We start from the raw sequence: 22,649 nt of genomic DNA, 5'->3' as shown, positions 1-22,649 counted from the left end.
TATTGAAGCCAAAAAATTATCCTTAATTTTGTATTAATGTAAAACGCGTTGCAGCAGTGTACAGACATAGGCGAAACAGCTTGCGCGCCTATTGGCTGCTCTGCGGCAACTGCAGCAGCCTATTAGAGCGAGGCCTGACGCGACGCCAGATCCAATGGGGGCATTTCGCGCCCTTTGCATCGCTTCGCGCCCTTTTCGTAGCTTCCCGCCTAAAAGGGCGTGGTCTAAACCTATAAGGATCGCTCGTAGGCAGCTATTATCTGATTTTTCATCCTTCAAGCGAAGCACACGCATCGCTGGAGCCGGAGAAGAAGCCGCCGTCGACTGCAAGCATCTCAGCAGGACGAGCCATTGGAGCTGCTGGCCACGCCGCCTTCCGTGCATTCCTGCTGCGCTTTCCGGCGCCTATATCCTTTATAATCTACAGTGTGTGTCGCCGCTGCGATACACACTGTTTCTCTAAAAATAGCAAAGCGTCTTTTTAAAGATGTTTTCATACGGCTCGTGCAGATGCCAATGGCGACTCTGAGGACTTGCCTTGCCTTCTTCACTGAGACTGCTCCCCCGCCCGCCGCGGTGTCGCGCCGTAAAAAGCGCCGTGCCCAGCGGGCCCCGGATCCTTCCCCCAGCCGACAAAGCTCGCCGGTTCGCCCGCCTGCTTCATCGACCTCGTCAGCCTCTGTTCCGGACGTAAAGCGGCCGCTGTCTGCCACCGCTTCAATCGACGCCGCTGACGAGGGGGCCATGAAGGAGGAAGAGGATTTCCGTTTCCCGCAAACGGGAACGCACATGTTGCTCACTTTCTGACGTTTTTCTTGTCTGGCCGCCGCCCCGCCAGACGCGGCCCGCGGCCCAGGATTGAGTTGAAACCTGAGCCTCCGAAATCGTCCTAGCACAACTAGGAAAACGACGGTGTACGAGTCCCGCTGTTGCCGGACCCCCACCAAAGTTATTCGCTCGTCCAGTTCCAGGAAATGTGACTGTTCCAGTGTTTTCTGCAGCCAACAAACCGGCTCCGTTGCCCGTTTGCCTGCACACAAAAGTCGTGTTTCACGTGTCGTAAGAATGCCCACTAACCAGTGCTCATCTCTACACACAAGCACAGCGCACATAAAATCGACACAGATCGATTGCGCTTCACAACCGGCCACGGCCGATGGTGTTTCATGTGTCGTAAGAATGCCCACTAACCAGTGCTCATCTCTACACACAAGCACAGCGCACATAAAATCGACTCAGATCGATTGCGTTTCACGTGTCGTAAGAATGCCCACTAACCAGTGCTCATCTCTACACACAAGCACAGCGCACATAAAATCGACACAGATCGATTGCGCTTCACAACCGGCCACGGCCGATGGTGTTTCACGTGTCGTAAGAATGCCCACTAACCAGTGCTCATCTCTACACACAAGCACAGCGCACATAAAATCGACTCAGATAGATTGCGCTTCACACGTGGTAAATGGCCACATACACCACATTATGCACGTCAAACGGTTTCTGTGAAAACGAAACCAAAAGTGCATTCGCTCTACGCAGGCGAACGTTGTTTGGAGTGTGTTAGATGTGCCCGCTGCCCCACAGCCACATCCACACACAGACATAATAGTTCCCGCTATCAGCGTGCCCCATGCCTCAAATATCACGAGCACGTTTTGCATGAAATCAGCGTGCATTCGCTCCATGCAAGCGAACGATGTTTGGAGTGTGTTAAATGTGACTGTTCCAGTGTTTGCTGCAGCCAACAAGCCGGTTCTGTCGCCCGCTTGCCTGCACACAAAGGTTGTTTTCACGGCTACCCAGATAAACCCCCAATAGAGTGTATTTTCTGGAGTCCCGGCCACGGCCGATGGTGTTTCACGTGTAGTCAAAATGCCCACTACCCAGTGCCCATTTCTACACACAAGCACAACCTGTCATACAGACCCTGCGCACATAAAATCGGCTCAGATCGATTGCGCTTCACATGTGGTAAACGTGCCCACTTCACAGTGCCCACAGACATCACATTATGCACGTCAAAAGGTTTCTGTAAAAACGAAACTAACGTGTATGCAGGCGAACGGTGTTTGCAGTGTGTTAAATGTGCCTGTTGCCACACAACCACATCCACACACAGACATAATAGTTCCCGCTATCAGCGTGCCCCACGCCCCGAATGTCACGAGCACGTCTCTGGTGCCACAGCATACCGAAACCACTCCGTTATACGGATAGAGCGGAGCGAGCTTCGTATTCAACCTCTAGCTATTCATGCAAACGCATGGAAAAGCTTCCAGGGGTCTCGAAATGGGTGCTGGACATTATAAAAGGAGGCTATTCGCTACAGTTTCACTGATGCCCGCGCCGCTATACAGCGCGCGTCGAGACCACAATGCAGACAGAAGCAGCACACCTGCTTCGAGCCGAAGTGGCGAAACTATTGAGCAAAGGGGTCATAGAGCCCCTTTCTCAAGCTCAAAGCGAAGGGGGGCTGTACAGCAGATATTTCCTGGTACCGAAAAAAGTCGGTGGTCACAGACCCATATTAGATCTAAGGCAACTGAACAAAGCGCTGGTGAAGCGTCGGTTCAGGATGCTCACGACCAGAAAAATCCTCGCGCAAGTTCGCCAAGGAGACTGGTTCGTGTCAGTGGATCTGAAAGACGCGTATTTTCAAATACAGATAGCGTCACGTCACAGGCGATTTTTGAGATTCGCCTTCGAGGGCCAGGCATATCAGTACACAGTCCTGCCGTTCGGTTTGTCCCAGGCACCCCGTACATTTACGAAGTGCATGGACGCAGCGCCCGTTCCTCTCAGACTGAAAGGCGTGCGCATTCTGAACTATTTGGACGATTGGCTGATTCTAGCGCAGTCTCGCTCAGTGCTTGTACAGCATACGACCATGTTACTCGATCACCTCGAGAATTTGGGTCTCAGAGTCAATTGGGCAGACATTCAGCGCACAGCAGGCTCGTTCCGCTGCGGCGCGTCTGTCCCGCTCAAAAAATTTCAGAAAATGCTGGGTCTCATGGCCTCAGCGTAATCAGTTCTGCAGCTGGGTCTGCTATGTATGCGCCCACTGCAGTTCTGGCTGGAAGCGCGGGCCCCGCGTCAAGCGTGGGCGTCCGGTCGGCTTCGTATCACGGTCAATCAGAAATGTGTCACAGCCCTGAAACCGTGGAGAGCAATCGACTGGTACCAGTTAGGTGTAAGCCTGGGGACTTCCTCGAGAATAAAAGTGGTGTCTACGGACGCGTCCACCTCGGGATGGAGGGTTCTGCTCGAGGGCAGACCGTCTTTTGGCCAGTTGTCAGAACGGGAAAAGCTCCTGCATATCAACTGCCTCGAAATGCTGGCAGTATACAGAACGCGCTGATGCGCTTCTGTCCCCAAATAAAAGGAAACCATGTACTAGTCCGCTCGGACAACATGTCAGTGGTTTCCTATATAAATCGCCAGGGCGGTCTCAGGTCCAAAAACCTATACAGACTTGCAGAACGCCTCCTGGTATGGGCTCAGCGCAACCTGCGCTCGCTGAAAGCAGCGCATGTGCCGGGGCTTCTAAACATAGGGCCAGACAGACTGTCCAGGAACAATGTTCCAGCAGGCGAATGGTCTCTACACCCACAGACAGTACAACTACTGTGAAAAATAAATAAATAAATAAATAAATTAAAAAAAAAAAATAAAAAAAAATTCGGCAGAGCGGAAGTAGACCTGTTTGCGTCTCCGAACAACGCTCACTGTTTGGAATTTTACTCAAAAAGCAGAGACGCGCTGGCCCACGAATGGCCCCGCCGTCATCTCTATGCTTTCCCCCCCGTCTCTCTCCTACCTCAGGTGATAGAGAGGGTCAGGAAAAAAAAAGAATGTTCAATACTGCGGATAGCGCCGTTTTGGGAAAACCAGCCATGGTTCCCAGCGCTGATGCAGCTGACGAGCACTGCCCCGTGGCCGATACCAGTGAGGAGAGACCTTCTCTCTCAGGCCAGCGGCTCGATTTGGCATCCTCACCCAGAGCTGTGGTCCCTTCATGTCTGGGCCACCAGCGAATATATGATGAACTCCCTAAAGAAGTATTGAACACGATCACGCAGGCTAGAGCCCCTTCTACGAGACGGCTCTATTCCTCAAAATGGTCAGTGTTTTCGGGCTGGTGCGCAGCCCGTGGCTCGTCACCTACTAACTGTGGTGTGATGGAGGTGCTTTCCTTTCTACAAGAGCTGCTGGACAAGGGCAGAACCCCGTCCACGCTCAAAGTCTATGTGGCGGCTATAACAGCGTTTTCGAGCACAACGCTAGGTCAGTCAATAGGAAGGAACGATTTAGTTATTCGCTTCCTGAGGGGAGCTAGAAGACTGAATCCCCCCAGACCTCCCTCAGTCCCCGTATGGGACCTTTTCTGTGGTACTAGAGGCCATGAAAGGTGGACCATTCGAGCCTCTGCAGACAATTGACTTGAAATACCTGTCTCTTAAGACTGTGTTTCTGCTGGCTCTCGCTTCAGTGAAGCGCATAGGGGATTTGCACGCACTCTCGGTGAGCGCGACGTGCAGGGAATTTGGACCTAATGACTCTAAAGTCATACTCAAACCCAAACATGGTTACGTTCCAAAATCACTCAACACACCGTTTAGGGCACAGGTCATCGCGCTGTCAGCCCTACCGGTCAATGATGAGGAAACGGACGCGAGCCTCCTATGCCCAGCCAGGGCATTACGAGCTTACATGTCTCGCTCGTCTGCTTTTAGACAGACAGAGCAGCTTTTTGTTTCGTTTTACGGGCGTCCCAAGGGACTGGCCGCGTCGAAACAGAGCTTATCCAGTTGGATAGTTGATGCTATTGCGTTGGCATATGCTTCCAAAGGCATGCAGTGCCCGCTAGGTGTCAGAGCACATTCCACGAGGGGCGTGGCCTCATCGTGGGCTTGGTCAAGTGGATTGCCTTGCAAGATATTTGTACGGCGGCGGGCTGGGCCTCTCCGTCTACATTTATAAGGTTTTACAACCTGGAGGTTCCCGCCTTACAGGCCAGATTACTGTCAGTCTAGATGTTCAGTGTTGTCTGACCTGATGTTATCAGCTCGGGATGCTGCGTCTACTGAGCACAGCTCTAGGGTCGACAGTGAAAGTAATAGCACAAGATGTGTCTGGGCAAACTGTGTGAAGACCCTTATTCTTACGTCAGCTCAGGCCGTAACCCCGCCCTGTATGTACGTTTACTTAGCGTCTGAGTGACGCTGCACTATGTGGAAGAGTGCGGCGTTGCCCCTCCCTCTTCCCCGGACTCCCTGTGAGTTCTCTAGGTGATTATGAACTGTATGAACCCCGGGCTTTCGCCCTTGGGTCTTTGGTGTCAGATCTCAGCATGCACGGCGTTTTACACTGGGTCCCCTAGCGTAAGATACTTACGCAGTACGAGAGACCTCTCGTAAGAGAACGTACTCGGTTATTAACGTAACCTCGGTTCTCTCTAGAGAGGGAACGAGTACTGCGTATCTTGCCGTGCATGCGCACGCTCTGGTTGCTTCGACGATGAAAAACCAGATAATAGCTGCCTACGAGCGATCCTTATAGGTCTAGACCACGCCCTTTTAGGTGGGAATCTACGAAAAGGGCGCGAAGCGACGCAAAGGGCGCGAAATGCCCCCATTGGATCTGGCGTCGCGTCAGGCCTCGCTCTAATAGGCTGCTGCAGTTGCCACAGAGCAGCCAATAGGCGCGCAAGCTGTTTCGCCTATGTCTGTACACTGCTGCAACGCGTTTTACATTAATACAAATTAAGGATAATTTTTTGGCTTCAATATCTCTCGCAGAAAAGGATTTTCCCCGAGCGTAAGATACTTACGCAGTACTCGTTCCCTCGTTAGTAACCGAGTACGTTTTCAATTTCTGATTTAGGAGACACATTCACAAATGATTAACCCTTTCAGTGGTGAGTTTAAAATATTCTAGCGAACCCCTGAGAGTGAGTTTTTTTTAAGCGACCGTTTTTTTAGAACGTTCGTCCTTATTGTTTCCATGGCGACGCATCAAGCTTGTCACGTGACACAACACAGACACAATAACACTGTATGACAGATAGATCGCTTTTATTTCGTTTTTCCTTTTTTATCCAGAATACTCACACACTTGCTTACCATGCCATGAACTATCTAATATTCCGATTCACAAATATGTGTGAATTAGTATGTTTCGTCGTTTAAAATGTACTTAATAATAATTTTTAGTACATTAAATACAAAATTAGTGTGGGAAAATAGAGCACTTTTAATACAGTATTTAGCACACTTTTTTCACAATTTGTATATTATTTTAATATATTACTATTATACTTTAAATTAGTCATAAATATATTTAAATGTTTAAAAGTAGAGTTCAAGTGTATTTCTAGTTGTAACTTAAATTATTTTTTTAAATACAGATATAGTATGTTAAAAGCACATTTTAGTTCAATTTCATGGTGTCTCAAAATAGCACAGTTGAGTACACTTAAATGGTATTAAGTTTATCTTAACATATACTTAATACTATCTTTTAGTACATTAAGTACAAAATTAGTGTGTGAAAATAGAGCATTTTTAGCACAGTACTAAAAAGTATACTTAGTGTACTTAAAGTGTATTTTAGCACTTTTTTCACATTTTGTATATTCTTTTAATATATTACTATTATACTTTAAGCTTTTCTTAAATATATTTATAAATGTTTAAAATTAGGGTTCAAGTGTATTTCTAGTTTTAACTAAATATATTTTTTAAAATACAGATATAGTATGTTAAAAGCACATTTTAGTTCAATTTCAGGGTGTCTCAAAATAGCACAGTTGAGTACACTTAAATGGTATTAAGTTTATCTTAACATATACTTAATACTATCTTTAAGTACATTAAGTACAAAATTAGTGTGCGAAAATAGATTAACTTTTAGTACATTACTGAAAAGTGTACTAAGTATACCTGGGACAGCATGGTAGGCCACTGGTTGGTCTGGTCCAGTCGCACTGGGTGTGGTGGCAGGTCTCCAGGATTTTTCCCATCCGGAGCTGATTTAGTACTCTGTGAGTACCTACCTTTGCGCTTCAGCCCACCCTTGTTTTCTTTGCAAAGGCAGTGTGCAATGTCGATTTTAAAGTCAAGCAGACTGAGTGAGTTGTACATTTTGTGTGAGCCCCACATCCTTGCAGTCTCTCCGGTAGAGAAGCCAGCCTTCCTCCACGGTCATGTCCATCATATGGAACACAATGCGGTGGTGCCACTTCTTTGAGCGGATTTTGGTGCGGTACAGAGCAATGAGAGAAAACAAGAGATCCTGCTGCAAATGTGCTCATCAACGCATAGATGCTCATCCATTGGGATATGATTTAAACTCTCCTGTAAAGCTGTTTGGAGTGGCCTCATTTTGAACAGCTTGTCATGGCCTGTGTGACCAGCAGGCACCTGTTCATTGTTGTTGGCAAAGTGTAGAAAGTGTTTGATAGCCTCCCATATTTTCATTGACATTGTGTCAGCCACACAATCCACTCTTGTCTTTGTGCCCTAAAACATTCGGGTGTGTGGCAGGCCATGTACAGACATGTGAAAGCATATTCCCAGGAACTGCTCCATCTCTTCAAAGGTGACATTCAAGGGCATGGTTGGGTCACACTGGATGGCGTAGAGATTGCCCAGGTGAAAAAAGAATACTTAAATGCAATGAAAATACACTTAAATACCCGCAAATATATTTTTAGTACATTGTTATTTTTTTGTGTTAAATAAAAGTGTGATGTTATACACTATAAATATACTAATTAAAAGTATATGCTTATACTTCAGTAGGACTTTAGTACACTTGAAAAAAGTATACTAAATACCAGTAATACTTAAATAAATTTTTAGTGTACTAAAATAAAGTGCTTTTCAGAGTGGCACAGGACAGGGGCCAGAAAAGTAGGGTGTTGCTGTAGTGCAGTCAAAAACTCCAGGGTTGAAAGACCCTCCCTGAATCTACAGAGTGAATGCAAACATCGATTCACTGCTGAGTAGTGGCAACTGAATTTAAATTAAAGAAAACTATTTTCTCTACAATTACTCTCCACTGTAACTAACGTACATTTGGGGGGAAACATGGTTGTGTTGAAAACTGATTTAAAGAACCCTATTTTCACATTGCACATTGTTAAAAATAAATAAATCAAACATCTATGCTCCAGCAGTATCAAAATACACTGCCTGGCCAAAAAAAAAAAAAAAGGTCACACACTGTAATATTTTGTTGGACCGCCTTTAGCTTTTATTACGGCTTACATTCGCTGTGGCATTGTTTCGATAAGCTTCTACAATGTCACAAGATTTATTTCCATTCAGTGTTGCATTAATTTTTCACAAAGATCTTACATTGATGATGGTAGAGTCTGAGCCTTCTCCAGCACATCCCAAAGATTCTCAATGGGGTTAAGGTCTGGACTCTGTGGTGGCCAATCCATGTGTGAAAATGATGTCTCATGCTCCCTGAACCACTCTTTTACAATTTGAGGCTGATGAATCCTGGCATTGGCATCTTGGAATATGCCCGTGCCATCAGGGAAGAAAAAATCCATTGATGGAATAACCTGGTCATTCAGTATATTCAGGTAGTAAGCTGACCTCATTCTTTGAGCACACTCAACCTCTTTGAGATTTGAGATCCACTAACCTCTTTTATAGTGTTTTTCTAGGCAAATAAAAAAAGTGATCCTGGAATATGCCTTTCCTATTTCCTTTTTATATTCTGCCAATTTGAATGGCCTTTTTGACCCAGGCACATGGACCACCTCTGAGCAGTCTGGATACAAAAGGACGTAAGGTCCTTCAGGCATGTCCTTGTTAAATGTTCTCATTTTCTGTACAGCTTGTTTCAGCAGATCAGGTGCTGCTACGTCCAGGTCTGTAAATAACTGGAGTGTTTTCCCTCTTAGAGGTTTTAAATCAGTTTCATGTGGCACCATCAGTCCTACATTTATCTAGTAAAATAACAAAGATATTTAATTAATGTATGTATAGATAAAACAAATATACACATACACACAAATACATATACAAAGAGCATTGCAAAATTGTATAGGACGGTCAGTACAACTTACCTGGACGTGTTTTCTTTCTTTAGGCTTAAATCTTCCTTTTGTTAAAATATAGTTAAAAGATTGCCGTTCTTCTGACTTCGAGCTTCTGTACTCCATGAACTGTTTGTACGATGGGCATGGCTGTTCTGATGAAATGAACAGAGTTCCGTTTAAGACTAAGTTATAAGCCGCTCAAAAAAAATCATTATTAGCATTACTGATTTTTATTCACATGGCCTCAGATAGCTATCGTTTTGCTACACATAAAATTCTTATGTGTGATATTTCTTATTTTAATTATTTATAGCATCTTTGGTAATATTGTTCATGAAAACCATACATAAAACCTATTCAATATGATACTCTAATGCATTGGAGAGCCACTAAAATGACTGCTCAGCCAAATATAGCAGAATCTAACCATAGCCAACCTGTCTGAAATTCAGCTTTGAGAATAAAAACCAACCTGTTTGTTCCTCAGCTTCTTCTTGTTTGACTTTGAATGCTTCTTCAATCTTCATGTCTTCACTCTCCTCTTTAATAAACTCCATCTTTGTGTGTGCCTCAGTATCTTCATGTTTAATAAAGGCTTCTTCAATCTTCATGTCTTCACTCTCTTCTTTAATGAACTCCATCTTTATAATAGTGTCTTAAGCAGGAGTTTTCTGTGTGTTTGGATGCTTTGTCCTGTTTAACATCAGAATAATTAACAGAAAGAAAAATTAATCCAAATTAAACCTTTGATTGTGTCTCACTCAGCTTCCACTGCTATAAGAGTCAGTGAACAGAATTAAATTACCTGAAAGAAAAAAAAACCTCAAAATTAGAGCTACATAGCCTATAAATAAAGATGCACACACAAACTGTAGATATTTCTTATTTAGGAATTCATGATTTACATTTGGTAATTAATTTATATTTAACACTTCCATGAAAACATTTGCAGTTGGTTTGTTGAAGTTGTCATTAACATGTTTGTGTTCTCGTTGGTGTGATTGATTGTCATTGTTTCGAGCAGCAGGAGTCAGTGAGCGCGCGCTGATTTGAACGATTCGAATCACTGAATCATTTTATGACGCAAATGATTCCATGAACTCGGAGTTCACTCGAAAAGCTCCGTTTCTCTCATAACGATTTACTGATGCATGATATAGGCTGTGTCCAAATTCAGGGTCTGCATCCTCCTTAGGATCCTTCCTACCAGGTCTTCGGAGGAGGGGTCCTCCGAAGACCGCAAAACCTGGAAGTAGGTGTCAGTGAATTTGGACAGCCTACCCTTCTTTCAGTTCCCTCCCTTCCCCGTTGCTCGTATCCTATCGCCTAGCAACCGTGACAGCGCTAAGCAAAAAGTAAGGTTATCTGTACTGCACAAAACAAAATAACTGCTCTTTCGTCCCAAAAAGCGTTAAAAACAGCTTCAATCACTAACAAGAAATTAGCTGTGTGTAAGGGGATATTCACACAGGCAGTAAGAAAGAAGCTAGTTTACAAAAGTGATGTTTTTTAACATATAAACATACAAATGTAAAAAAAAAAATAAGTTTAACGCTAAAACCAAAGGCCTAACTAGACAACCGCTGTAAAAAAATATTTTTTGAAACGCCAGTTTTTTTAAAACTTGCATCATTACTACCGCTCGTTTCGTCCGCCATTATTTGAAGCGCTCTGCCGAAAGGAATTATGGGATAGGTAGGACGGGAAAGGATCCACCAGACCCATCCTTCCAATTCGGGGAAAAGGAGGACGTATTTGTGGGCCGCATTTGAAGGATCCTACGAATTTGGACAGCCTTCGTCGCGGTGCTGTGACGTAACATCCTTCAAATGAGTCCTCCGAAGGATGTAGACCCTGAATTTGGACACAGCCATAGAGAGCGAAACGAGACGCCCATTTTACTCATGTGCTGATGTACGTTATTTAGACATAATAACATTAAAAAATGTTACCTAAAGTATTACAATGTTAAATTCAATAACAAATATGCCACTATATCGCTTTAAAAAAAATTCAAAACTGCCTGCCCGTCTTATATCACTGTAAACACTAAATGTTTAAAAACACAAACCTTTCTTCAGCCGAATCACAACAGATGCAGGAACGCGCTCAGCCTTATTACGTCACATCACCAGACCAAAATAAAAGTCCCTGACAAATCATAATGAGGAATTCAGAGTTCATACATAAATACATGCTGAATAATAGTAAGAAATCATGAGAGAGGGTAGGATTCTGTCTAAAAGTCACAGTTATCATGTTTAGGTGCAGAAAGCTTTAATGCCAACCATATTAAAATACAAAAAGACAAATAGAAATATGTTAAAAATAGCTGGAGTGTGAGCTCATAAAGCAGCGTTAATACATTTCCAGCTAGCACATGTCCTTTAACGTTGAAATTTGGTTGAAATAAGGTCAATTGTTATAGGGTCAGCTGCCTATATTAACATGGGCCATCAGTGACAGAAATTCAACACTGAAATGACCCTTTTCACATTCATGGGGGTCTCAGAAATTGAAGTAGTCATAGTTTTGTAAACTTCTATAGTGGTAAATGGTAACTGACACAAATATGTCTTTGTGTCCACATTAATAGCAAAATAAAAAAATCCCTAGTGTTTCAATTACTTTCCAAAAGAGGAATAAATAACCCAGCTAACACAATTACGTCGTGACGACGTTACTGGACCGGACCATATTCGTCGCAGCGACGTACCAAATAACGTGCCAGCGACGTAACTTTGTGATTCCCATATTCGTCGTAGCGACGTTATTTGGTACGTTGCTGGAACGTGATGAGTACGTCTCCACGACCAAACTGGCACGTCGTGAGCACGTTACTATAAAGGACCACATTGGTCGCGGCGACGTTCCAAATAACGTACCAACGACGTAACTTTGTGATTCCCATATTCGTCGTAGCGACGTTATTGCGTTACGTTGCTAGGACGTGGCAAGTACGTCCTAACGACCAAACTAGCACCTTCCCAGTATTTTTAATATTTGCTTCTCACCTTTAGTCCTGTCCGAGGATGTGTTCCTACCACCTTGAAATCAGTATATACTGACAAACTCAAACATTTTCTGCTGTAAAAAACAAACACTAAATCCTTATGTTTTCAAATTGTTGTAGTTTTTGTAAATATATTCACTGCATACATGCAAACCAATACAAAATCATTAAATTCCAACAGAAAATCAGCAAAAACAGTGCATTCATTTATTAAATCACCATTTATTCAGTTATTTTCTACATATACTAAGCCATTGCATTTTAAACATGACACCTATTATTTAACCATGTAAAGTGCTGCCAAGTCATTAGCACAGATAATTGAACACATCACATAAAGTACATAGTAATCAAAGAATAATACAACCACTGATTAAAATGTTTTACTTTTATTGAAAAATATTAAATATTTAATTAATGATGGGTATAGTATAATAATAGTTATCAGTAGCCTACTCTTATTAACAGAACTCCCCTAGTTTGGTACAAAAATACTGATACAAAGATAGAAACAATTCAGTAGTGATTTCTGTATTACTTTAAGTTAATTTGTTTTCTGAGTGTCCTGTGTATGAAACACCTGCTACAAATATCTGGTGGTGAAGTGCTGTAATACTGCTTCACTCTCAGAAGCAAAACCTAAACAATTACCAAAGGACCGTAATTCTTCTCAGAAGATAACAGAAATAAAGAAAATAGCAACATTAATAAACAGTAAGAACATGTTAATATAACAATGTAGAGATTACATATCCCCTGTATTAGGCCCACCCAAAAAACATACAGTAAATGAGCCTGTTGACTTTTTCAGAAAAATCTTAGATCTGTCCCCAGCTGTGGAGAAGACTCTTTGCTGAGAATTTAGGTTCTGGACAGTTGTGAGAGAAAAAGAAGAATGTCTTTCTTACCACAGCAGCAGAAGGTACTCTCTTCTGAAGAAAGGATAGGAGGGTGACACTTCACTCTTGATCTACTCTTGGAGAGTTGATGAGGAGTTTTGCTAAAGAATAAGGTTCCTGCTAAGCACTTGGTCTTTTTCAGCAAAGAGTACCTCTAATGCAGTGCCACATACTCCAGATTCTTTGCAAACTTGAAACTTTTAATAAAATTGACCATATTATTGTAGTCAGGTTTATTGTTTTTTATTATAACACATGGCAAATGTATGAGAAAATTATGTCAAAGGTGTTTTTCTTCCTCTTCGCTATCCTGAGGCTGTACTGTCAATATCCTTCTCTGGCAGCTGAAAGGGAGAATCACCTTGTTAATGTTGCTACTGTATGTACACACAACCAGTCAAAATCTGCAGTCTTTCAGTTTTTTTTTAATGTTTTTCGACACACCAAAGCTATATTTATATTTAACTTACAATACAATAATAGTGTGAAATATTTTAATTTAAAATACGTTTTCTGTTGTTTTTCAAATAGACTTTAAAATGCATTTCTTTCCTGTGAGGCAAAGGTAAATTCTTCAGTAGCCTTTACTCCAGTCTTCAGTTTCACATGATCATTCTCATATGATTTGATGCTCAAAAAACATTTTTGATTATTATCAATGTTGAAAACAGTTGTGCTACTTAATATTTCTGTGTAAACTGTGATTTCTTTTTAGGATAATTTTATAAATACATAGTTAAGGTTTACCTTTTTTTTTTTTTACTTTTGTACCATTATAAATGTTTTTACTACCACTTCAGATCAGTTTAATGCATCCTTGCTATTAAGGTCTTCATAAAGAAAAAAAAAAAAAAACTTAAGTGACTCCAACCTAGTGTACACAACTAAATTGGGCAACACAGCATATTAGAATGATTTTGAACACTTACAACTGGAGTATTGATGCTGAAAATTCAGCTTTGAATTTAAATGAAAACACACCTTGTAATAAACAATGCACAGATTGCAAAGAACTTACATTCTGATGATTACTTCATTTTCCTCACAGCTGCCTTCCTCAGTCATTCCTAGGCCTTCTCATTTTTCACCTTTCCCTTGAATCCACATAAAATATAAATAAAACTAATTAACCAATTAATTTTATAGACAGTTTGTATAAGTTTGTATAAAACTGCAAATCTTCCTTTTGAAATCTTAAGTTATTCTCCAGCTTCTAAAGGAAAGGCACAATCTGTGGCCATGTTCACAGAGAATTTGATCTTACTATTAGGTGTCCTGGCAAGGAGATTTAGCTTAAAACTTATTCATGAAACTCTTAAGAGTCCACAATAACCAAAAAGAGGGATACGTCATTTGCATTGACTTTTTCTTTGTTAAATTTCCACACTAAGCATGGGTCGGAGCTCTTAATACAAAGTGCACCAGATAGAAAAAATTAAGTTTAAAATGTACAGTACATACTTTTGTACACTAGGCCATGCCCCAGACAGACGAAGGTCCAGCCCCCAAAGTCTCAAACAAATCCTGTGGGAAACACAGCAAAGTGATGTGGTTGTGTATGATTTAGAAATAGGGGAGTCTTACATTGGTCAAATTCAGGCCAACTCAAATATTTTTTAAACATGTTTAAAAATGATCAGGGGCACAGGAGGTGCTCATGAAGCCAGTGGTTTACAATTGTGGTCCAGGTGACCCACAGCACTGCACATTTTGTATGTCTCTCTTGTTAAACCCACCTTCTTCAGATCATCAGCTCCTTAGGAAAGAGCTTCATGAACAAATCTGTCAGTAAAGAGAGATGTGTAAAATGTATAGTGCTGTGTGTCCCCAGGTCCAGGTTTGAAAACCACTGTTGTAAGTTACCATGACATATGACAATCATACGAGCATCAACAATTTCACAAAAATGTCTCCTGACTGAGGAAAAAACAAAATCATTCACAGGCTCTGGAATTAGACTATCAATTGATATCTATCTAGCTATGAGTAATTGAAATGATAAATCCAACCCTGTGGATTACCTGTCTCTCCTCCTGAGCATTTTGTTGTGTGGGTCCAGGAAGGATACTGCAGCAAAACTCCTTTAACCATGAGAAAATGCAGTTCCAGCATGTCTTCACATCCAGGACAACAGAAGGGTCAGGGAGGCCTGAAATATAAATATTTAAGCCACTGAAATCAATTTAAATCTATATTTGTGCCTGAGTGACACTGAAACAATGAGGTTTAGTTTTTTACCGAGGACTTGCTGGGTTCTTTTGAACACAGTCTTCATGATGGATGATCTCTTGATCCTGGATCCTTTCTGCCATACACTTAGAGATGGTTTGGATGTCATGTGGTTGTGTCTAAAATACAAATAGCAGCACCATTAGTCCTGTTGCTTTATATATATTTTTTGGTACTGAACAAGTCAGGAACCAAATCAGTAAGTATACCTGTACTTGATACCCATCCCTAATCATAATCATGGTTGTCGTGTTGCTGCTGCCCAGACTCTCTCTCCACCTGTTATTAAAAAAAGTATGTTAGTTTTGAATAAAACATTGATAAAACAATGAACAATGAATAAAGCATTCAAACTACTACTTAAAAAAAAAAAAAATAGGCTCAATACATTTAGTGCAACAATATGAAAAATTATCCAGAGACCAGCTTTGAGGACGTGCCCACGACGTTTCTGGGACCTTAGCCAAAATCCTTAAACTACTACATAGTAACAATGAACATCATTTCTAATAAGCAACTCACTGAATGAACTGGTTCACTGGCAGTAAGGACATAAAATAGTGAACTATTTGTTGGATACATATTTGTTAAAACTAAACTATCAGATATGTTTGTCAATGAAAAGTCACTAGCATAAAAATGATGCAAGTTATGTATGTAAAAATGTTGTATGTAAAAACCAATAACATGTAACGAGCAAATTACACCATTTACAGGCCTGTTAATCGACAGGAAAGCAGGACATTATTAATCCCACATACACTGAATGGGATTTCGGCAGCCTCGGTCTAATTAAAAGTTTATATAACATCAGTGGTTTATATTTAAGTTTACAATACGGCTAGGCTAGCATGAGCATAGTCAGATGCGAACGACAAGCAGTCAACGTTACTATGGTAAAAGTAAAAAAAAAAATGAATACTGTATAGTTTATCGTGGGTAAATTTCAAACTAGACTAAAAATAAGGTATAACATTTTAATTTAGGATTTTAAAAGTTAACTTAACGTTACCACAGACCGCCTCCAGAACTAAGCTAATTAACTTTAACATTAACCAAACAGGGCATTTATTTATTAAATTAATATAGAAAACCTCCAAAAACACAAAACACTACTTATCTTACGTGTCATCTAACGTTATATCAGCAAAAAAATATGAATAAGAGAAGATTTTAAGCGCTTACCTTTTCCTTCTCGTCCGTCTTCTGGAAGTTGACCGTTAATGACGGGTACGCGCACGGGGCACTTACGCAGCACTCAGAAAGTGACGTGCGCTGATTTTAACCATGGTTTTAACCTTAACATTTGTCCCGTTCCCCCTTTCAATAAACCATTCACAACCATAAATTATCACCATTTGCTAAGCAAACTATTTGGTTTTTGTTTTGCCATTAATTTGATGACAAACATTTCTACACTCTAAAAAATGTTGGGTTGTTTTTTTAACCCAACTGCTGGGTTAAGCCTGTTGGGTCATTTAGTTGGGTTGTTTTGCTCAGTGTTGGGTTGTTTTTGTGTAACCCAACATTGGGTTACTGATTTTATCCAATCAAGTGACAGTTAAGAGAGTAAGCCACTCCCCCTACTCGACGAGCCAGCGCTACCTTCGCGGCCATTTTGAATCACCTCAGGAACAACCGTCCTTCAGCGACGACAGAAAAGGTATGTTTGTGGGTTTTTATTAATGTATGAAACTAATACTGTACACCAACAAATGCAAAAATATAACAAATTTGGCGGTTCACATTACATTAACAGTATTAAAAAGTATAATCTATCTCTGTTCGTTTTGGTTTGCTAATCGGTAGAGGTAACGTTATGCCTGTTGTAATTACGTTACAGCCTTTTCCCGTCTAAGTTATATTCAATATTTATTGAAAACGTCCTTTTAGTCAACATTTCCTCTGGAATATGTGACTTGGTAAGTCGTTTAGTTAACGTGTCTTTATATTAGTTTAAGGTCGATACTCGAGCGTCGTACTAAATGCAAACGTTCATATAAGTTAACGTTACCGGCAACTGTCACAAACACCACGGTTATTCTGTCACGAAACTTAGTTTTAATACATTTTTAGGCGAGTGTACATGTTTATACGTAAGAGATGTGATTTATGTAAGAAATGCCTTTTCGATAACCTGTTTAGACACTTTCCGAGATATGAGTTTCTGTCAGCGGTTGTTTAGCTGGCTCTTAGGCCAATCGAACCGTGCTGCGCTCGAGCACGGTTGCCCCCGCTCCCGCCTCGAACTGAGCTGTCTTTTTATTTAGAAATAGCTGTCCATGACATTTCTTAAAATATGTATTTGCCATTGTTTTGTCACAAGATGCACACCAGTAATGTTTTTTGAGGTATTTTTTTTTAAAGGGACGTAAATACCCTTTGCCCTGGTTAAGGCTCAGTCATGTCTGTGAAACCGGGCCCATGAGTGAGTTCATGTGTGACTATGTAACGTTATGAAGTGCACTTGTTTGAAATTTAAATCCATCATATTTTCTATGAAGTACTAAAGCATTAAAAATGCAAATGGGTTGTTTATTAATTAAATATGAAGGCACTGGGCATGTCTTTCTCATAATCCAATGTGTTTCTCTGTGTAAAATAAATACGTATCTGCTTAAATGAAAAGTTTTTCTTTTTTATTAACAATATATAATAATAGAATTCTCTCTTAGATATTAAAATAATCCCCCCCTCCCAAAAAAAATCTTATTGTTGTATTTATAGTGCAATGCTGTCTTTTTCATTGATTATTAAAAGTATGTGCTCAAAAGTTAAGTGTATTGAAATTTCTCAAACTGCATCTGTTGGATGTATTAGACCATTGTCAAATTTTAAATGTTTTAATGAAGCATGATGCCTACTTAACTTACAGCCTCTGCCATTCTTTTTTCTCACTGACAGTGTGCGGAGTTTACAGCTAATGACAATGGATGATTTTGTACAGGAGAAGCTGAAAGAATGGAACTTGGATGTCTTAATACCAATTTTTAAAGGTACGTTTTATTAAAAATACAAATGTATTTTTTATTGTTTTATTTTTATTAATTATAGTCCATTGTGCTCTAGCTTTGCTAATTTTGGCACATTCTTCTGTTCTTCTCTCTTATTGTCTTTAAAGAGGAACAAATTGATGAAGAGACCCTCTTGCTGCTGGATGAAAAATCACTTGAAACATTAATACCAAAGATAGGTCTTCGTCTCAAATTTAAAAAGCACATGGGAGAGCTGCTGGTTGTGAGTCAAGAAATTCACTTTTAAAATGGGATACATCTGCTTTAAGTGCAAAAAGACTGTTGGCGTCAATGTTCGTTTCTTGTTTTCTCACCTAAGGCGAATGCATAATGTACATAGTTCATCAAGTTATTTTGAGTGTTGCCAAGAAGGGTGTCACAGGACATTTAATTACAGCAGATCATTTAAGCGACATCTGCTCCAGCACCATGTAGAGGGTGAGGAAGAAGAACCTAGCCAGTCAACACACATTCCTGAGAGATTGAATTTTATGTCTGACCCCACACCTCTGACTTCTCACAGCCAGATATTCGAGGAGGAAGATAATGATGCAGAAGATTATACTGCTGATGACATGGTGTGGGATGAGTTAGAGCAGAAGACTCTCACAGACAAAGTGGCCTTGTTTCTATCAAAGTTAAGAGCAAAGTCATCTATGACCCTATCTACTGTCAACTTTGTTTTTCAGCAAACATCTAGTCTGGTCTCTGATATTGTTGGTGCTTTGCAAAGACAGACAATGACTTTCTTACAAGCGACTGGACAAAGTGAGATTCCTGAAGCGCGTCAACTGAACCTGCACTTTGAAAATGCAGCAAAAGCTTTTCAATGCTTGGATACTGAACACAAGCAGATGAAATACTTTGTTCAATCTGGGTATCTAGTTCAGCCAGTGGAGCAGCCTCTACCTGGTGTTTCATACACCCAACAACGTGACTCACAGACAGGGACTGTAAAACAGGTGGCAGTGCAGGATACTTTCCAAAGGATTCCTTTACGTCCACTACTGAAACTCATCCTTCAGAGTCCCGGGACAATGGAAAAGATAACTGAGTGGAAAAGGAAGATTAGTGACTCAAAAAGTCTGGATGACACCACTGTGTTAAGAACTTCTGTTTGCCCCAGTGAGCCCTCTGTTCCTCTTCTGCTGTATAATGACGACTGTGAAATGGTTAATCCACTAGGTTCCAAGACCTCAGTCCACAAATTGGGATTAATCTATTTCACTCTTAAATGTCTTCCTCCTGAGTGCCTTTCAAGTCTTGATTCTCACTTTCTTTTGGCAGTGTATAAGGCTGATGATGCCAAAACATATGGTATAGATGCTGTCCTGAAGTCAGTTGTTGATGATATCAATGACTTGGGAACAAATGGTGTGGAAGTAGACACGGCTCACTTTAAAGGCACATTGAAGATTTGGGTTGCTCAAATTTGTGGGGATAATTTGGGGTTAAATTCCATTCTTGGGTACACAAAGAGCTTTTCTGGGAACAGTGTTTGTCGCTGGTGCCGTGTGAAGAAACCGTTAATGCGAACACAAACGATGGAAGACCCGTTACTGCTTAGGAATAAGGATGGCCATCTTTCAGATCTGGTGCAGAGTAATCCAACGGAAACTGGCCTAAAAAGACAGAGCATTTTGAACGACCTGAAATACTTTCATGTGACAGAAAACGTAACACCTGATATCATGCATGATATCCTTGAGGGAGTAGGTGCATATGAAATAAAATTGGTGTTAAGCTCTCTCATCTCACACAAGGTAATAACCTTAGACCAGGTTAATTACCGAATTACCAGTTATGATTATGGCTTCTGTGACTCTGCCAACAAACCATCCACAATTCGACCTCAAGAACTAAAAGTACCTGACAGTTCGATGAAGCAGACAGCAGCACAAATGTGGTGCCTGTTAAGGCTACTTCCTTTGATGATAGGAGATCTCATTCCAGATGGAAACAAATATTGGGAGCTCTTGCTTCTTTTATTGACCTGCATGGAGTATATTTTTTCTCCCGCCTTAACAGAAGATGCAGTATTATTTCTCAGACATCTCATTGATGAGCACCACAGCCTTTTCCTAGAACTTTTTCCTGATAGACATCTAAAGCCAAAACATCATTTCATGCTGCATTATGCGGGTGCCATAAGGAGACTTGGCCCTATAGTGCATTATTGGTCCATGCGCTTTGAGGCCAAGCATGGTTTTTTCAAAAGACTTGCCCACGTCACTTGCAACTTCAGAAATATTAGCAAAACAATGGCCTTCAGGCATAAAATGTTACTGTGTTACAATCTTTTGTCTCAACACATATTTACGCATCACAAAGAAATTGGTCCTGGTTGCACTACTTCACTTTCTTCCATTGAGGGATTTGATCAAATCTTACACAAATTTGAGCATACTCAATTGACTGAAGTGTACATACCCTCTTGGGTAAAGTGGAAAGGGACAGAATATCGTCCAGGAATGACCCTCCTTGTGTCTCATTCTCCAGACGGTGAACCTCAGTTTGGAACAATTCAGAAGATTGTGGTTTTTGAGTCTGTCATTAAGTTCATTGTTCGAAAATGGGACCTATTAGGATTTGAAAGACACTATTTTGCATGCTGTGTCATTCCCACCACTGTCATTGACTGCATTGATGTTGGCTCTCTGGACGATTACCATCCTCTCCATGTAGTGAGGTCATACAAGGAAGGAGACAGCAACTACTATGTGTCTATGCGCTACCGCTTGTTTTAAATGTCCTTCTTTAAACTTGAACTTTCAAAGACTGAGTTTTTTATTTTTCTTGGAGTCTTTTTTTTTTGGACACACCTGTGCAGAATTTTGGAGATGCAAGTATGCTTTCCTTGTCTACCACAATTCAGATTTTTTTACGATGTTTTGCATATGTAGAATATATTACAATACACTAGTTGCACATTAAAGGATAACTCTTGCCAAAATGCAACTTGTGTTTTTTTTTTTTACTGTAAACGAGACAAACTTATATCTAAAAGCATAATTATGACAAACGAGCCGTTTTTGAGATTGACCGTGATTTAGTTTTGTGATCAATGGCCGGGAGAACTAGGGGCATAACTTTGAGCGCATCAAAATCTATATTTTTACAACACTAAGAAGGCTCGACACTCCATGAAACTTTTCTCGAAGTATCGCCTGGGTCTCTACACATGAACTCGAGCATTGAGAACATTGTTCGTGTACACAGAGTTTACTAAAAAGAAAGGTTTTGAACAACTCACTTTCACTGTTAGTTTCCGCTCATGGCCGTCTTGCCAGTCAAGAGGTGTCGATCTCCGACAACAACTATCCACGCAAGATCACACATGCTTTTGATTTTAGTATTGTTTCTTATTTGAGGCTCTTTTTACAACTAGAAGGTTAATATTATTTTTCACTTGGGACAAAACAACGAATTGGCCATGCATTTATATGGAAATATGCTTTAGGAGCTATCCATCTTTACTCTCCTCGCATTCTGAGATCAACACCTCTTGACTAGCAAGACGGCTGCGAGCTGAAACTGTGAAAGTGAGTTGTTCAAAACCTTTCTTTTTAGTAAACTCTGTGTACACAATGTTCTCAAGGCTCAAGCTCATGTGTAGAGACCCAGGCGATACTTCGAGCAAAGGGTTAAGTTTCATGGTGTGTCGAGTCTTCTTAGTGTTCTAAAAAATATATATTTTGATGTGCTCAAAGTTATGCCCCTAGTTCTCCCATTCACCAGCCATTGACCACAAAACGAAATCACGGTCAATCTCAAAAATGGCTCGTTTTTCATAATTATGCTTTTAAATTTTTGTCTTGTTTGCAGTAAAAAACAGCCCAGGTTGCATTTTGCAAGAGTTATCCTTTAAGCTAGCATTGAAGCACTATTACAGTATGTGTAAAAAATGCCTGTCATATTGTAGCTTTGTATTTGTTACAAGATATTGATGTCACACCCTCTGCATGTTCCCTCAGCCCCAATCACCACGATCCCCCACCAACCAGCCAATCACCACCACAGCACGCCCGTGAGCCATCACCAGAATTCTAATCACCGTCACCTGCACCAGCAATCACCACACCCTTTATATACTTACCTCTGTCACTTACTCACCGGCTGGTATCGAAGTTGCATGGATGTCTCTCTGTGGATCTTCTCCCCCTCCTGTTGTCTCTCCTGTGCTCCTCATGGATCGCTCCGATGTTCTCCTGTGCTCCTCGTGGATTGCTCTGATGTTCTCCTGTGAAACACGTTAAGTGCTCCTCGTGGATTGCTCCGATGATCTCCTGTGAAACACGTTATTCGTGTTAGAGGGAAGTGACTGTTGCTTACGCTACGATACTTATGAACTTGAACTCACCTGTTGTGTTGTGTTTGAAGATTTGACCTCAGAGACCCTTATTCACCTGTTTGCACGTGTGTTGAACTGT

At 41.0% G+C, this 22,649-nt stretch overlaps 2 protein-coding genes and 1 long non-coding RNA gene across 3 annotated transcripts in view; 1 reads left to right on the top strand and 2 right to left on the bottom strand.

Annotated features, from left to right (window-relative positions):
- Positions 1-22,649, bottom strand: part of LOC141334108 (uncharacterized) — a 294,786-nt gene that overhangs the window by 216,434 nt on the left and 55,703 nt on the right. The window lies entirely within an intron of this gene.
- LOC141334128 (uncharacterized) lies at positions 13,148-14,524 on the bottom strand. The gene is made up of 3 exons (XR_012355484.1): positions 14,438-14,524; positions 13,995-14,070; positions 13,148-13,320 (listed from the first exon to the last, which is right to left on the bottom strand). It is a non-coding gene; the product is annotated as an uncharacterized lncRNA (long non-coding RNA).
- LOC141333376 (uncharacterized) lies at positions 18,111-20,966 on the top strand. Its single transcript, XM_073838356.1, has 3 exons — positions 18,111-18,201; positions 18,327-19,821; positions 20,719-20,966. Exons 2-3 carry the CDS (start codon positions 18,468-18,470, stop codon positions 20,964-20,966), a joined length of 1,602 nt encoding a protein of 533 aa, XP_073694457.1. The 5' UTR covers positions 18,111-18,201; positions 18,327-18,467.

Source organism: Garra rufa, chromosome 4 (assembly GCF_049309525.1).
Source record: "Garra rufa chromosome 4, GarRuf1.0, whole genome shotgun sequence".
Lineage (NCBI taxonomy): Eukaryota > Metazoa > Chordata > Actinopteri > Cypriniformes > Cyprinidae > Garra > Garra rufa.
This window is presented reverse-complemented; position numbering and strand designations above follow the sequence as displayed.

What these genes read in the sequence shown, in the direction of transcription:
- LOC141333376 (XM_073838356.1), top strand. Translation starts at nt 18,468, where the DNA reads ATGGGATACATCTGCTTTAAGTGCAAAAAGACTGTTGGCGTCAATGTT. An exon ending in TCTTTCAGATCTGGTGCAGA is followed by an intron (nt 19,822 to 20,718) that starts GTAATCCAACGG and finishes CTCATTCTCCAG; the next exon opens with ACGGTGAACCTCAGTTTGGA.